The 15,833-nt window shown below is 43.8% G+C and overlaps 1 protein-coding gene across 4 annotated transcripts; it reads right to left on the minus strand.

Annotated features, from left to right (window-relative positions):
- Positions 1-3,347: 3,347 nt before the first annotated feature.
- LOC119267343 (transcriptional corepressor LEUNIG-like) lies at positions 3,348-14,430 on the minus strand. 4 transcript variants are annotated; one of them, XM_037548716.1, is made up of 19 exons: positions 14,269-14,430; positions 14,099-14,169; positions 13,226-13,326; positions 12,789-12,898; positions 11,585-11,959; positions 11,392-11,480; positions 10,249-10,336; positions 10,076-10,151; positions 9,336-9,385; positions 8,927-9,220; positions 6,843-7,022; positions 6,483-6,728; positions 6,256-6,376; positions 5,859-5,968; positions 5,587-5,736; positions 4,937-5,092; positions 4,646-4,762; positions 4,136-4,339; positions 3,348-3,762 (listed from the first exon to the last, which is right to left on the minus strand). In XM_037548716.1, exons 2-19 carry the CDS (start codon positions 14,128-14,130, stop codon positions 3,622-3,624), a joined length of 2,640 nt encoding a protein of 879 aa, XP_037404613.1. In that variant the 5' UTR covers positions 14,131-14,169; positions 14,269-14,430; the 3' UTR covers positions 3,348-3,621. The 4 variants fall into 4 exon arrangements, with proteins under 4 accessions (XP_037404613.1, XP_037404614.1, XP_037404612.1 ...); XM_037548717.1 differs by having other exon boundaries at positions 8,927-9,169; positions 11,585-11,965; XM_037548715.1 differs by having other exon boundaries at positions 11,585-11,965; positions 13,226-13,323; positions 14,269-14,429.
- Positions 14,431-15,833: the final 1,403 nt, after the last annotated feature.

Genomic DNA, 15,833 nt, shown 5'->3' on the forward strand with positions numbered 1-15,833 from the left:
GGGCGATGGCGGCGGGGCGGGGGGGTTATAAGGGCCTCGGTGGGTGGTCCGACTTGGGGGAGGGGGGCGCGCGTGTCCGGAACGGACACGGCGTCCATGGCGGCAGCGGCGCTCGGGAGTCCGCTCCCGAGCCGGAGCGGGAGGCGACGGCGCGCTGGGCTGTGGCCCGCTCGGGCGACGCGGCTTTTTTTAAAAATAAATTCCGCCAAAAAGGAAAAATCTTAAATAAATATAAAAAAATAAAAATGCCAAAAACAATTTTCACCGTCTAAATAAAATATTTAGAACGAAGTGAACATTTTCTTGGCCTAAAAATGCAATTTTGAAAAATGCATATTTTTCTAATTCGAATAAAATATCAATAAAATCCAAGTAAAATTATTTATTTGATTTTAATATTTTTCCTTCAATATTTCCTTTATTTTGAAGAAGTCATATTATCTCCTCTCTCTTATCTTTAATGTTGGAAATATTAATTGGAGAGAAAAATAATTAAAACCAAGATGATCCTCTTTTCAATATTTGAGAAAAACTCAAATATGAAAATAAACAAAATCCCCAACTCTCTCTGTGGGTCCTTCAGTTGATTAGAATTTGTAGGAACAAAACGCAAGTGCAAATAAAATATGATATGCATATTGACCTATGTATAAGATTTCAAATTGAAAATTGGGATGTTACAAAAACCCTACTTCCTAAATTGCACCTAATTCAGAAACCCTAGTTCCTAAATTTGAACTAATTGCAAAACCCTAGTTCCTAATTTGAACTAATTGAGAAACCCTGGTTCCTAAATAACACTAACAACAACGCCAATTCCCTAAATTTCTTATACCACTAACGGTAGGATCAATTTGCACTAACAAATTTGCACTGACAGCAAACAAATGAGACAATGCAGTAGGGGGAGGGGTAGAACTCACTCAACACCGCCCACTGAGACCGGAAGTAAAGTCGTGGCTGTGACTCGGATTAGCCTTCCAGGCCTATGCCAATCTAGTTGCCGCCGATGATTCGGTGTTTTTTTTTTTTGAACAACAAATAGACTTTATTTCTCATATGATGGTCATGTCGTTTACAAGTAAATGAGAAACAAAGTCAGGGATTACATCATCCCAAGAACCTGAAGGTCTAGCAGTAAAAGAAAGCCCATGATTCGATGTTGACTTCTATAATTGAGGGATCAACGTTTTTAGAAAACAGTCAAGAAGAAACCAGATGGTTTTTATTTAAGGAAAAAAATAAGATAAGGTGGTGGTTTTTTCTATTTAGGGCTCACAATTGTGATGATTTTTTTGCAATTTATTCATGTAGGTTGTGGTATCACACCAACAGATTTTTTTCCCTTCTGCTAGGCTTGAATCATCCACACTATGATGGCGTGGCATCCAAGACTGCAGCCGTATCCACCACCACAAACTAGAGAAATCTCACGAGAAACCACATATAGTACGTACCTACAGTAAAATCAACTAGCCACAAAACTCAATCACGTAAGAGCATCTTCAGCCGCGCCTCCAACAAGGCCCCCACGCGACTTTTCGGTCGCTGGTGCCAAAAAATCGGCTCAGTCACGTCCTCAATGGCCTATTTTTCGCCGGCTCGGGTCGAAATTGGTGCCGGCGGATTCAACCCGAACCCGGCGCGCTGGGGGGCGCTCGGAGGCGTCGGGCGAATCGTTTTTGGCACGAAACAGCCGCGTGCCCTCCTTGCCAGCGACTCGTCTCTCTTCTCGTCGCTTCGTCGTCCTCAACGACTCGTTTCCCGCGACGAATCAATGCCAAAGCTGCCGCGCGCTGCCGCGCCGGTCAGCCTCCTCCCTTGATGCCTCACGGGCGGCGCAGTGACCGGACGACGCGCGTCCCCTCGCCCGCCACACGTACGCGCGGCGGCCATGCATACGAGCCGCGCCTCCGCCTATATAAGCCGAACCCCAGCGCGCCGGTGACACACAGAATCTCCACCGCCGCAACGCCATTTCTCCCCCTTTCCTCCCTCTCCTCTTGCCGTCTCCAGTTCAAAGCATGACCGAGCGCTTCCCAAGCGACGGTGCGGCGGCGAACGGCTTCGGCCGCCGCCACCTTCACGAGGACGAAGCTCGGCTCCTCTTCGAGGCCGAGTACCCGGTCCCACCGGACATGCGGGTGCCGGGGGCGTGAAGGATCAGCGCCGGCGGGGTCCCGGTGCCACCACAGCCCACCGGGGCGGCGCGGCGTGCGGAGATCGCGCGTATCCACGCCTCTCTACCGCGGGCGGCGAGGGAAAGCCCGCGTATGTCCCCGACAGCCCGCTCTGGGAGCCCTACTTCCGTCGCCGCCACGCCGAGCAACTAGAGGCCACCAACGGCGTCGTGCCCTCCGGAAGGCTCAACTCCGAAGGCCGACGTCGATGGTGGGGCGTGCCCGGCCGCACGCTGGAGGTCGTCCTCGAGTACATCGAGGGCGGCAACACGCCGAGGCTGGAGTACCCCGCTCCCCCGTCCATCTCTCGCCAGCGTGGGAGCTCGTGGACATCGAGGCACATGGACCTGGGTGCATCCTCCTCCTCGTCCGGCCGCTCGTCCGACTCTCCCTGCCTCCGCCTCGTCAAGCCGGAGCCCCAGGACACGCCTATCAGCGCGCGCACCCGCAGCTCCGGCGTCCGCATCGACGACTCCGCCCCCGCCTCTGGCCGCCTCGTCCTCGTTAGGCCGAAGCCCGAGCCCGGCCTCCCCACGGAGTACGAGGAGATAGCTCGGCGCGGCTTCTCCGACGAGGACGCCCTACGGTGGGCGCGGGACGACTACCTCGCGACGAGATGGTCCGGCAGCGCCGGGCCCTGGAGGAGATAGCCGCCCGCAAACGTGGGCGCGAGGACGAGCGCGGCGTCGTGATCCTCGACAGCGACGACGACGAGGACACCCCCGGACCATCCAACCCGCCGCACCAACCGGGGGAGGGTTGCAGCAGGGACGGCAGCCACGGAGGAGGCGGCGGCGACGACGACGGCGGCGACTACACGCGGTTCTACCGCCTCCTCGGCATGTAGAACTGCAAGGACGGCAAGGGAGACGGCGAGGAGCAGCCTAGTAGCGTTTTTTTTCTTTTTTGTAAAATATTTTAAATATATACAAACTCGCCGAAGTTTGGTTGAATTTGCACCATGTTTGTGTCGAAATTAAAATTTTCAAAAAAATAGGCGCCTCAACTGGGGGGCATCACGTCCCCAGCACGCGGTTTGCGCTGGTGCGTTCCCAGTGGGCGATTTTTAGCGTCTCCTGGGGGCCAACGGCTGGAAGATGCTCTAACCCGCATCCATCATTCAGAACAGCGGCACTTTCAGAGCACAACCATTTCAGAGACCAGAGATGGTGTCCAAACTCAGATAGATATATTTAGCTGCTGATGTTCTATACAAAAAGGCAATCAATCCACCAACCCAGGTCCCAGGGTGCGCAAGCAAAAGCTTGTACTTCCAACCAACCATATATATTCAGTCTAGCGTCATATGCCGCATAACTAGGGGGCTATTATGCTATCTAGAAGAGTCTCCAGTACCCGCACGGCGGATCGGTGTGGTGCGGCAAAAAGCGCTCGCTCATCCACCACGGTTACGGTTCAGGGCGAGCGGCAGTTGGACGGTTCATTTCCACAGCTTCACGTGCTTGTCATGGCTCACTGAAGCCACCAGGCCGGAGCTTGAGGAGGCCAAGGCAGAGATGAGGCCGTCGTGCGCCGCGACGGTCATGCTCCTGTTCTCCACCATGTCCCACAGCTCCAGAGACTGCAGTGTTGGACACGAAACACTTGTAAGTCAACAGCATGAATATCTTAGGAGGAAAAAATGAATGATCCTGTCTATCCTTATCGTCAATTAAATATATCTTAGCAGGGAATCCAGTGATCATGTCTATTCTTATAAACATTAAAAAAAGTATCCAATTGTAATTGAGATCATTTCATTTGCAACTACATTTGAAGCTAAAATTGCAGTTGAAATTCTAGGTCATGCTTGTATTAAAAAGATAGGAATTTCCAACGCGAAGCTAAAATTGTAGTTGAGATCATTTCATTTGCAACCACATTTATAGTTCTTTGCAATTTACTTTCGCATGTGTCGTGATCGCAAAATGCTGTTACGCGCTAAAAACGCTCACCTGGTAGCAACCGATGATGAGCAAAGATGGATACTTAGGGTGGAAAGCGCATGCATGAAACTTGCTCCCAGTGCTGTTGAGCTCTTGCACGCAGTTCTCATTCCCAGAATTCACAGACCATACTTTTACCGTGTCTTCACTGGTAGAGACAACATAGTCACCCGTGGGGCTCCAACAAAGTGAATCAACATGCTCTGTGTGACCCTGCAAAATTACCAAGATGGGGTTGAAGTTTTCTCTTGTCATGACCTAGGGAATTTTCAATTGCTAGACAAGTAAATTCTTATTACAGCAGCCACCTGAACACTTGGGAGAATACTCAGGCAAGAGCAATTTGTCATACATGCAAGTGAATCTCAAAAGGTTGAGTAAACAATTAAACAAGGAAGTAGACACCGAGATTTAGTTGGGCACTATATCCTTATGCCACTTAGTGAACTAAACATAAGCAGACTATCTGCACCCAGTTGTGATGTAGAAATATAGAGGTTAGAGCCATCCAATACAAACCTCAAATATCCTAACACAAGCTTGTGTTTCCACATCCAGTATAGATACAACATTCTCTGAAGCTGCTGCAAGAAATCCACCATGACGTGGCTGAAATCTCAGCTGGCTTGAACCTCCCTACACAGGCATTACAAGTAAATAAATCAACAAACAGATGGTCTGCAAGTGATCTCATTTAAAACCATCTGCTGCTTGTGCCGGTGGCACCTCACTACTTTTACAACAAAATTGTATGGACAAAGCAAAGCTGCTAGAGATCGACAGAATGCTCAGTAAGCAAAGTTTAGTAACCTTGAAATTTCGGACAGCCCTTCCGCTGCTGATACTCCAGAGCCGAATCTCACCATTCCCATCACAAGAACAAACGAGGTCATCCTTGTTTGGGTGAAAATCCACCGACATAACAGATGCTGAGTGCCCGGTAAACGTATGGACTGTATCATCTTGCTGGAAAAAACATTGCAGGAGTCGAATGTTAATGGCATGTTTATATAGTAAAACATACAACTTCGCTGCATTTGTAACTCTTAAGAAAACAAGGATAGACATCTCCCAAGCATCCAAATCAAATTAGAACCATCATACATATACCCCAGAACAAATAAGATCCACTTCCTAGACGAAGAATTTGTGCCGTGTGAAGGAATCTAAGAACTGATGTTGGGGGTGGTGGGACCTTTCATGACAGGTAGCCTTGCCATGGGCATTGCTTAAACTGCTCTCTTTTGTGAGTTTCACAGCCTAATTAATTATGCTTTCCAGTTTCAGCATAAAAGGTAACTGAGATGGCATTAACACCTGAGTTACGAATAAAAAAAGCAATTTGATATTATCATTCGATGTTACTTGACAGTGTTGTGCAATGTAAGACAGGCGAATCACAAGGAAGCAGATGGGTAAGCAAAAGTTGGAGCTTTGACAAACCGCACAGGCTTACTTACATTGTCGACATCCCAGACCCTGACAGTTTTGTCAAATGATGATGTAGCAATACGTGGGATGCTTGGACCGAACCGTACATCGGTTATCAGAAGAGAATGCTCCTCCAATACTGCCTTTTGTTTTAAAGTTTCAGCATTCCACAATACCACCTGCATTATAACATAACAGTTGTACATTTCAGTTTCAACACCAATTTTGGATGCAAGTCTCCAGAACTCGGACAATATCCCTTCGACTGAGCAGCCTGGTTAGTATGAACATGCATGTTTACCTTCTTATCATGACCCCCAGTAGCAAGTAGATTTCCATCTGATGAGAAGTGACAACATACAACCTTGTTGGTGCTTGCTCGAGCTGAAGAAACCTCTCGGAAGGTGAATCCTGCGTAAAACATACACAAAAGGTTAAATATGAAACAAACTTATGATACAACTTTCAAGTAAACAATGTAAATATAACACATTGAACCAGCATACTACTTCGACACCTGTTAGGTTTTCACTAAAAAGGGGACCAGGGTCTGTACAGCTCACAGTTTCCATGCTAACCACAACCTAGTTCAGTTTACCCGATTGGGACCTGTGGGTACTACACTGGTAACCCAGGGAACCAGTGCCAATAATTGCCGTAAGCCTTTGGTATTAAACAGCTAGACCAAAGAATTGCACCTTTAGAAGAAGCCATACAACGGCTGCGGGCATCACTTGGACCTGCAGCATCATCATGTGACAAGAACGAGTCCACGTTATCTCCCAAGCTGTCATCCTCCACCAAGCGATCCATGTCAGCCTACAGAAGTCAGGGCACAAAAGGATCAACCAACAGAACAGAAATGGGCTAATTATAGTAGTTGTACGTCCAAATACTTCCAAAGTACTAGTAAACAATAACTTACAATCTGGTTTGTTGGCGATTCCCTTGTGCCTGGGGCATCAGAACCAAAAACAACTAAGGCCTTCGATATACTAGCATTGTGGTGCATCGGTGGCATTGATATGGTGTCTCCTGGAGTATCTGTGGAAGGAGTTGAGGGTGCTGAGCTGGGGCAGGGGCCAGTAGTATTCATAGTACCAGAGCTGTTAGCTGGACCGGATGATGAGATAGGTTGTTTGCGTTTTCGCCCATTTTGATTCTTGGAAGCCTGCAAAACCATATCAGAGTTTGGGGTTTACAAACTTATGGAAACTTGAAGATTCAACAAAACGTAATAAGATGTTAAGATGATAAAGTTGGATCATGCAGAACAGAGTAAAACCTGTTCATTTCCACGAAAGGAATAGCACAAGCTTCCATCCATAGAAACACTCCCAGGCACCATTTTTTCATGATGGCCTGAGAAGTGATTTGAGCTTTGTGGTAGCTGGCTAAGTAATGATTGTTGAAGGAGCTGTTGCTGATTGCTGCTTTGCCGTTGCTGCTGTAAAGCAGCTATCTTCTACTACAAAGAGGGGAAGTGGTGAGGGTTTCTATTAAGATACAAAATATCATAAATGGTAGCGCTAGGGTAGAGCTGATGGTAAGTGGTACTGGATAGCTGTTAAGAATATCATTAAGTACTTGAAAACAATAAGGATGTGTTAGCTAGATGATCATGTGATCATGCAAACTTCCAGACTGACAAAGAGCTGATTGTAAGTGCTACTGGACAGCTGTTAAGAATATCATTAAGTACTTGAAAACAATAAGGATGTGTTCTTACTCTATTAAGGTCAGGATGAACTCGTAGTAAATAGCTCCACCGACGCGAACTTGTACTCTCAAAGATGATTATTGTTCGTGATTTGAATTTGTATTCATTTTGAATGGAGGTGGACTCAGTTGTACAAGTTTAAAGTGATTCTAAGACGGAGGACATTCACATTGAGATTTGAAGCTACAAAAGGAAGTGTTTGGATAAGGCAATTCACTGTTGAACTATATCTTTGTGCACATGTAGGGTGCAAAAGACATTTTTAACCAAGGAATGAATTGAGCCTTCATGTGCTAATGTCAGAGATCCAAACAGTATTTCTTTGTGTATGCAAATAGCATGTAGCCGCTTTCCTCTATTTATTTTTTGTAACAGCATTTACTTTGATGTCAGAGCTACGATCTCTATGTTCCAGTTCAGAAAATTCCATTTCCAGTTTGTGGTATCCATGGTAGGTTAGGTAGATTGAAAGAAGCTGGAGGTAGCACACTAGGTAGACTGAAAGAAGATGAGATAGCACACTAGGCTCTAAGGTGGGCAGTCCTGAAGGTGGGTGCCCGACAAGGACGGAAGGAGTCCATTGAGATGACAGGCAAGGTTCGGCAATGACATAAAGAAAACAAACCAGCTCAACAGTTAGTTATAACAAATTATGACCCTGCATGTCAAATGCAGAAACAAATAAAGCTTAGATGCGGGGTCAAAGAGGCCCCAGGAGCTGCAAATTAGTGAACGTCTTCACTGGTCACGGCAGCGGCCTCCTCAGGTTTTGATGGATCTCAATGGGGAGTTCTGGGGCTGGTTGCTGAGTGAAAACTTCTCTACTCGATATTTTAGAATCAAGCTGGAAATAGGTTTTGGCAGGAGATTGCCCACTCTTGAAGAGTCAGCTCTTGACTGGGGAGGCAGAGGTCGATTTGAACACACTGACTCTGGGCTTGGCAAAGTGCCGCTTGTAGACTAGCAGAGGCCCACTGGGCCTTGTGGACTTTGAATCTGCCACTTTGGGGGACGGGGGCAGGGGCGGGGGCGGGGGGGCTTGGGTTGGTCAATGGATCACCAGTGACCTCAGAAACAGCCTGAGCTGGAGAGTAGGCAACAGCTCAACCAGGTAGCCATGTCATCCACACAAACAAGAAGCGAGAGGTAAACTGCCCTAGGATGGTTTTCTTATGATAAATTTAAATAAAGCTCGATGACTGCTCACCGAGCATAATTTTAAACTCGGCCCGAAGCTCAGGAGGGTAACACGCACTTATCTCGTAAGAAAATTGATACTGCAGAATGCCAACTTGTTTTTTTTTAAACCGAAGACCGTAGAACAATAGTTCTACGGTAATTTTCATTCAAATAAATGTTTATGTACAAACAGAAAAGAAAAAAGAAAATTACACACAAAACCTCTTATCCAATAAGAATGCCAACTTGTCAACATGGCATATTTTCTTATGACAGGTTTAAATAAATCCGATGAGTGATCCCGTTAAAAAGAATGACTGCTCAGTGACCAAAATTCAGTATTTGTATTGTGGCAGGAACCAATGGGGAGACACAAAAGAAAAGAAACAAGGCGTGAGACTACATGCATAAACCGCAGTAAAAGTATTGGCAGTTATATGCATATAACATAAATAGTACGTTGGACTTACCTTCATCAGCATATCTGTCTCCATTGGCTGCACATGTGAATACATGTTCTGCAGTGAAGGCCCCACACTAGGAATAATATCTGTGAATGCGTTTGACTGACCATCCCTTCGACTGCTCAAAAGCACCCGAAGCCTTCGGGCATCCATCTCTCCAGATGAAGATGTAATATTTTGCTGTGCTTGAAGCAGCAACTGTTGCTGCTGTTGAGTGAGAAACTGAAGATGTTGCAATGCTTGGGGATTCTGCATAAAAGATTTCTGTTGGAGAAATCCAGATCGAAACTGATCTAAACCCTGAATAGTTGTGACCAAATTGAAATACGTCGTAAGAACATAAAATATGTAGAAGTCCTACTTGCTGCAAATTTATAATTTAGACGACAGAGATTTAATCAAGTGAAAAACTAACCGTGAGAGGCCACCCTTTCAAGGTCATATTGTGCCCTGCTGGATTAGTGCCTGCCAGACAGCAGAGTATTAAACCATAATAATCAGTATGTGAATGAACAATACAAGTTGACAGGTATTAGGACATCTAACAAAGAGTCAGAGTCCCGAATTGCAGCAGACAGGCACAAAAGCAACCATGAGGCTACATAAACAAAAAGATGGAGAATATGTGTGGTAATGACAGCTGTGCAGCCTAATTATTCCTCAAAACTAAAATAACAGAGATTTTCATGTTTGCATTAAGAAACATAATCTCCCTTCTAGAGACTAGAGAATAGACCTACATCATACCTACACTGTAGATCACTGACCGTACACAAATTAAAACAACAAATATTAACGTCTCAATGCATAGAAGACCACAATATTAGATGCATGTGTTCTGCATAATGATCAGTGCATTTATATATGAAAACAGAATTGTATGTTTGTACTCTTTGTAAAAATTTACCACCTTTAAGTTGTGAATGTTAAACAACCATAACATTTTTTGTATATATTCGAATCTGGGCCTAATGATCTATACAATTTCTACACAAGATAAAAGAAAACTGTTGCAACACTAATGATTAATTACTACTACAAAATAGGAAACATGTTTTCAGGTTCAATAGACTACGGATCTATAGATGTGAAAACCACATGAAAGCAGGATAAAAGCAGAAACATCAATTTACACTAGAGTTCAATGGCAAAAACCTGGTACTCCAAGTAATGATCCGTCTGCTCCTGCACCCCTAAGATTTAGAGTGGCGTTTGAATCTGCCTTGATTTCCTGGTACAATTAGACTTACCAACTTATATATACTGGCACATAAGTGAACACAATATCTTAAATAAACAGCAACCCAGTTAAGACATGTACAGATTACCTGTGTTGATCCCTGAAGCTGTAGGTTCCTGGCCTGAGCTTGTTGCAAAGTACCTGACACTCCACCAGCTGATCCTTGAAATATTTGCCTAACGGTTGTAAGAACAGCAATCCAATTAAGATATGCACGGACTACCTAAAAACATAAACCAAACATTTGCACCCTAATAACAATCATATTTTTTACGGGAAAATAACAATCATATGAACAGCTAGGCGAAGATATCAAACGTACATGCACATAACAGAAATGTCCTTGTGATTGAAAATTAAAGACAGAAACATCATAACAGCATCCATATAATCAGCAGACAGAGATGCTTTACATCAATCTTTTCACTAACATGTTTGCTGCAACTGGTCTTTATGGACCTAGTAAATGCATGCCATCACTTTGCATAATTCATTACAGCAAATCAATAGTCTCAATGAATTACTGGACAACATGCTAATGGATCAATCAAATAGATTTTCATTCTATCTTAAGATCAGCGTGTAAAAGCTGTAATGGGCATTTATGCATTTGGATGTTCAAACTAAACTCCCAAAACCACCATGGATAGAATAGATTGCATTTCCAGTTAACCAGAATAGATCGAATTATCGTCTTCAAGATATTCTTAGGATGCATAGTATCAAAATTTGCTACAAGGCGATCAGATATATTAGAAGAGTGAATTCCTATAATCCTAAAGTAAAGAGGGGGGAAAGATGAAGTTACAGAATATATTAAAACACTTTTTGGTTGCCGAGCACGAAAACATCAAGGATGTTTAACCAAGTAGCTCTGATACCTCCGAAACCACTCCATTGTGACAAGCGAGTCATCATGAAAGAACAATATGCAAACAAAACTACAGCAGGAACAAGCTATTATGATTTATGAACCCACAACTAGAGTTCCGTAGGAACTAGAAAGGTACAAAATGAGCAAGTAAAAATAGAATCGAGAATTCAGCTCAGACTGTAATTGATGGGATAAGACAAAAAGCAACAGAACTGGAACTTAAGATTTATTTTTTTACATTTGCTAACTGTACTAAAATAGATGATGTCACAGGACCATGAGTTGTATGTACTACAAAGCTCCCACAAGTAAATACAATGCTATAACAAGCATTACTAAATAGTTTGTAGTTTATACCCGGAAGCCTGAGCTGAGAATGCTGCGGACTTCAGCAAAGATGCCGGATTTGATTCCAGAAGCTGCCCAGCATTTTCATTAAACCTTTGCTGCGGTGCAGATTAGGGTGGAAATATTAGTGTGTATCATTTTATATCAAAATATTTGAGGGGTATTATTTAACTAACAGTACATACTGCCACTTGGAAATTACCTTTACTGATGCCTCATCCAAGGTGTCCCTCTGCGCAGAAATCTTCATTCTCTCTTCATACGCCTTTGCAGACAAAGAACTTGTTGTTACAGTATTTGGTTGTGTTGGAGGATCAGCAGATACTGAACCATTCTGGGGACTTGTGGGCAAATAACTGCTCTCATTACGCTGCTGTTGCTTCTGCTGGCGACGTTGCTGCTGCTGCTGCTGCTGAGGATGTTGTTGCTGTTGTTGGGTCTGCTCCTGTTGTTGCTGCTCCTGCTGCTGCCTCTGTAGCATGAGTTGCTGCATTTGGATCTGCTGTGCTGACTGCTGGGAATGAGGATGTTGCTGCTGTTGCTGCAATGATGACTGGTGCTCTCGAGCTTTAATCGACTGTGTCTGGGACACAAAGTTATAGTCATATACGGGAACAAGACCATGCAAACACGGGGAAAAGATACTTCATGATCATGCAAGATTATCACACTATATAGCTAGCAGTGGCAAGCAATTCCAGAGCAGGAGGCAGGTGGTAGCTACAAAAAATATACAGGTACTGACTACTCAGAAACAAAAGCCTAATGGATAAATGCGAGCTTAGCTACTATCAAGCGCTAAACTAACACAACTTATTGTTTTAAACTTTTATACACAGAATGAACATAAAAATAATTGGCTCTGGACCATTGGAAATAGGTTTTGGTGTTTGGTATGGCGCATTAACTTAAGATTTAATTTGAAATATTTAAAAGTAGCTTGAAACAAACACATCACAGATGAACCACCAGTCTGAACAGAATCCAGTTGATATATATGGGAAAGACAACTCAAATTTTCGCAGACCCATGCTCAAAGATGTCTGGCCATAGTCACAGGTCCGTCAATAGTTGTGCGGTTACGCTGTCATCCTTTAATTAGCTAATTGTGCAAAAAAATGAAATAAACATGAATGAACCATAAAGATTTAACCAAGGTAGATGGATTAGGGTTTTTTTTCATTCTTTCAACAGTAAAATGAAAGTTTCTTGGATTTTGCCTCTACTATTCATGTGGAAATTTTCAGTATGCTTTATGATGAGAATATACTCCTATCAGCGAGCAAGTGATGGGTATGACTAATGCAATGAAACATTTACATGTTTACTGTAAAGTTGTATCATTTAAACGCAGCAGCACAAGTAAATCGATATGCATGTGCAGAGGCAGTGCATCATATAAGAACCTCAATGTACGAAGTAGCAACATCGGAATGCTTGTCGTTGGTCCTTGAAATGAAGATGTCCCAGAAGACAGACCACCACTCGAAGAGGAAACCCCCTGGGGCGTCAATTGCTATTGCAAAATTAAAGTGACACATGTCAGTGCAGTAAAATTAAGTTTCATTCTTCAGAAAGCAGAGATCAGACATTTGCATAGGTAAAATCAGACTAAGACAATGCAATGTTTAGAACAGCTGTATGCACATTTGCTTCTAGTCATGCATCTCTGTCGCACAAGCACTGCCTACCTGACAACAAAGGCACTGTCTACCTAACAACAATACCTACAGGAATCAAAATATTTGGCCCTAATGCAGAAAGATAGAGCTTGGAAACTAAAATGGAGCCTTCCTCGCAACAAGGTAAATTGATCATGACACATTGATGTTGTAGCACTCACCAACAGGATCTGGAGAAAGATTGGATTCGGCTTGGAACGCCTTTGCAGTGTTCTGCAAGTTCCGCTTCACCAGGTAGTCATGGATGTACACATCCAAGCTGCTTCGCCAGCGATACACATGGCAAACATTAGGTTCATACCACAGATCAGTACATCATCGAGGTTAATAATAATTAGAAAAAGGCACGAAATAACCTAACGAAAATCTCCTCTTATGCAAAATTTACTCCAGAAAAAACCCCAACAAGGAAGCTACAGGCACTGGAAACAACAGGAGATGAAAGCGAAAAAAAACGGAGGAAAAAATAGAGATAAAATGTGCATTTAAGCACTGTGGTAAAGATGCATTAAACTCTCTTGAAACCAAGAGGCAGCAAAGGCAGACACGCATGGAACAGACCTATTACCGGGAAGAAAAAAGAAGGGCAGAAAAAGAAACATAGAAAGAAGATAAAAGGTGGCAACTTTTGCAAAAGAAGAGGGAAATGTGCAGAACGGGAAAATAGAAATTTCATCAAGAAGTGACCTAATAAAGCGTTTGTTCTTCAACGAATAATGCAGGGCATTTGTTTTTCGGCGGATAATCTGATTCTACAAGGGAAGACAGAGGCGCCGTTGTCAACAAAAAAAAATCACAAGAAACAATGGTGCGGAACGGACGGCGAAGAAACCAACCTGCGAAAGGAAATCAACGGTGGGGGAGGCACACGGAAACGAAGAAATTTCAAGAAACGCGAAGAAACCCTCATCTCGAACACATCGAGAGAGAATGTGTGAAGATTAAAAAAAAAAGTGGCAGCGTGTTCCCTGCCAAAAGCAATCTGCTCACTGAAACAAACCCGGAGGCGGAGCAGGGAGAGGAACGAAACTCACATCTTGTCTGCGTCCCAAGAATCCTGCGCCATGGCTGCCGCCTCGTCCCCCTCCTCCTCCTCGCGGCCACACTGCACGACACGGTAAAACAGCGCCTCAAGAACCACCAAAGGAACAAGAGCGCACGGAGCACAAGGCGGCGAAGAGAAAAGAAAGATTTGACCGCTCACATTCCGCTCCAAATCTTGCCTCGACGCCACTTTGCAAGGCCGAAACGCAAGTTGCTTCTTTGAAAAAAGAAATCAATTGGAGAGGAGAGAAGGTAGGTGCGCGGTGATTTAATATGGGGTGGGGAGGAGAGGGGAGGGGAGGGGAAGGGAACAGAGGAAAGGAATAAAAAGGAAGAGACAGGGGAGAGGAGAAGAGGGGGGCGAGGGCTTTAGGCCAAAAAACCCCCATTGCCTTCTCACTTTACACTTTCACCCTTCGTGGACACATGTAATTGCGATAAGGCCATTCACGCCCCATGGCTCGTTGGAGTTCATGCCATTTTAGAATTTTCCTTTGTGGGTTCTTTGGTTTGTGTAGTTGAATGTATTAATAATCTAAAGAATTAGGCCTTTGAGAGTGTTTTTTATTTTTTGAAAATTGTTCTTTCTCTTGATTTACTTAACTTTCAGAAGGCATGATGTTATATTTATGTGTTTTTCTATTTATATGGTCCTTGAATCCGATGAATAAAAGAGACCCTAGACCAAGAACGATGAACGCCCCCCCACCCCCCCCCCCACCCCAAAAAAAAGTAGCTCAAATTGATGGCATACATAAAGATAAGGGCAATCTTTCATATCTTGAAAATTATAGTTTTCTAAGTCCTTCAATCCTGTGAATCAAAGGATTCTAAATAATGCCCAATGATCGTCCATAATAAGAGTAGCTCAATCAATGGTGTATTGAAAGATACAAGGACGATCTTCGATATCATAGGTGATCATAATTTCAAAAGTCTTTAAATCCCTTGAATTAAAACATGTACGTAACGAGTGACGCCGATGACCACCGACCGACCTCTATGAGACCAAATGAAATTAATGTGGTGCATAAATGTAGGGCAATCTTTGGAGATATTCAATATCTCGTGGAATTCTATTAAAGTTGTTTGGATTCAATGTACATTATATTTAGAAGTCAACTCGAATATCTTCTCATCAAAAGAGACATGTAAGGCGTGTTATATAGAGACAAAGATGGTATATGTGCATTAATTCTGACGGGTTTTGCGAAAGATCAAAGGTCATATATTAAGAAATACAAGTTCTTACAAAACACCCTTATAGAAATTGAAAAAACCATCTTTGGGTTGTCAAAGTCTTCTTTTTGTTGCATCCACCGGTGGCGCGGCGTGAGCAAAGCTCGTTGCCTCCTCCGGGATGTCGTCTCAGCGGAGCAAACTTGTTGAAACCCACGAGCTTGTAGAAGCATTTTCACCCTTTGTGGAAGTTGAACCTTTTTTTATAGAACTTCACTAAAAGTGTGTACCAATACCTGGCCAATATTTGCATTGTTTTTGCCTCAAATCAAAATACAAAAATATCGTCGCCGCCTCACATTCTTGAATAAGACATAAACCTAACCAAACTTAAAAAACACATAAAATGAAGTAGGAACCTTCAGACCGGCAAGGGACATGGTCCACAGTGCCTACATGGCCTTAAGGCCACGGAAGATGACACACTAGCGACGATGTCGACAGGAAGCACAAAACAGTGATCACCTAGAGTGAGGCGAAGGGGCT

Source organism: Triticum dicoccoides, chromosome 3A (assembly GCF_002162155.2).
Source record: "Triticum dicoccoides isolate Atlit2015 ecotype Zavitan chromosome 3A, WEW_v2.0, whole genome shotgun sequence".
NCBI lineage: Eukaryota > Viridiplantae > Streptophyta > Magnoliopsida > Poales > Poaceae > Triticum > Triticum dicoccoides.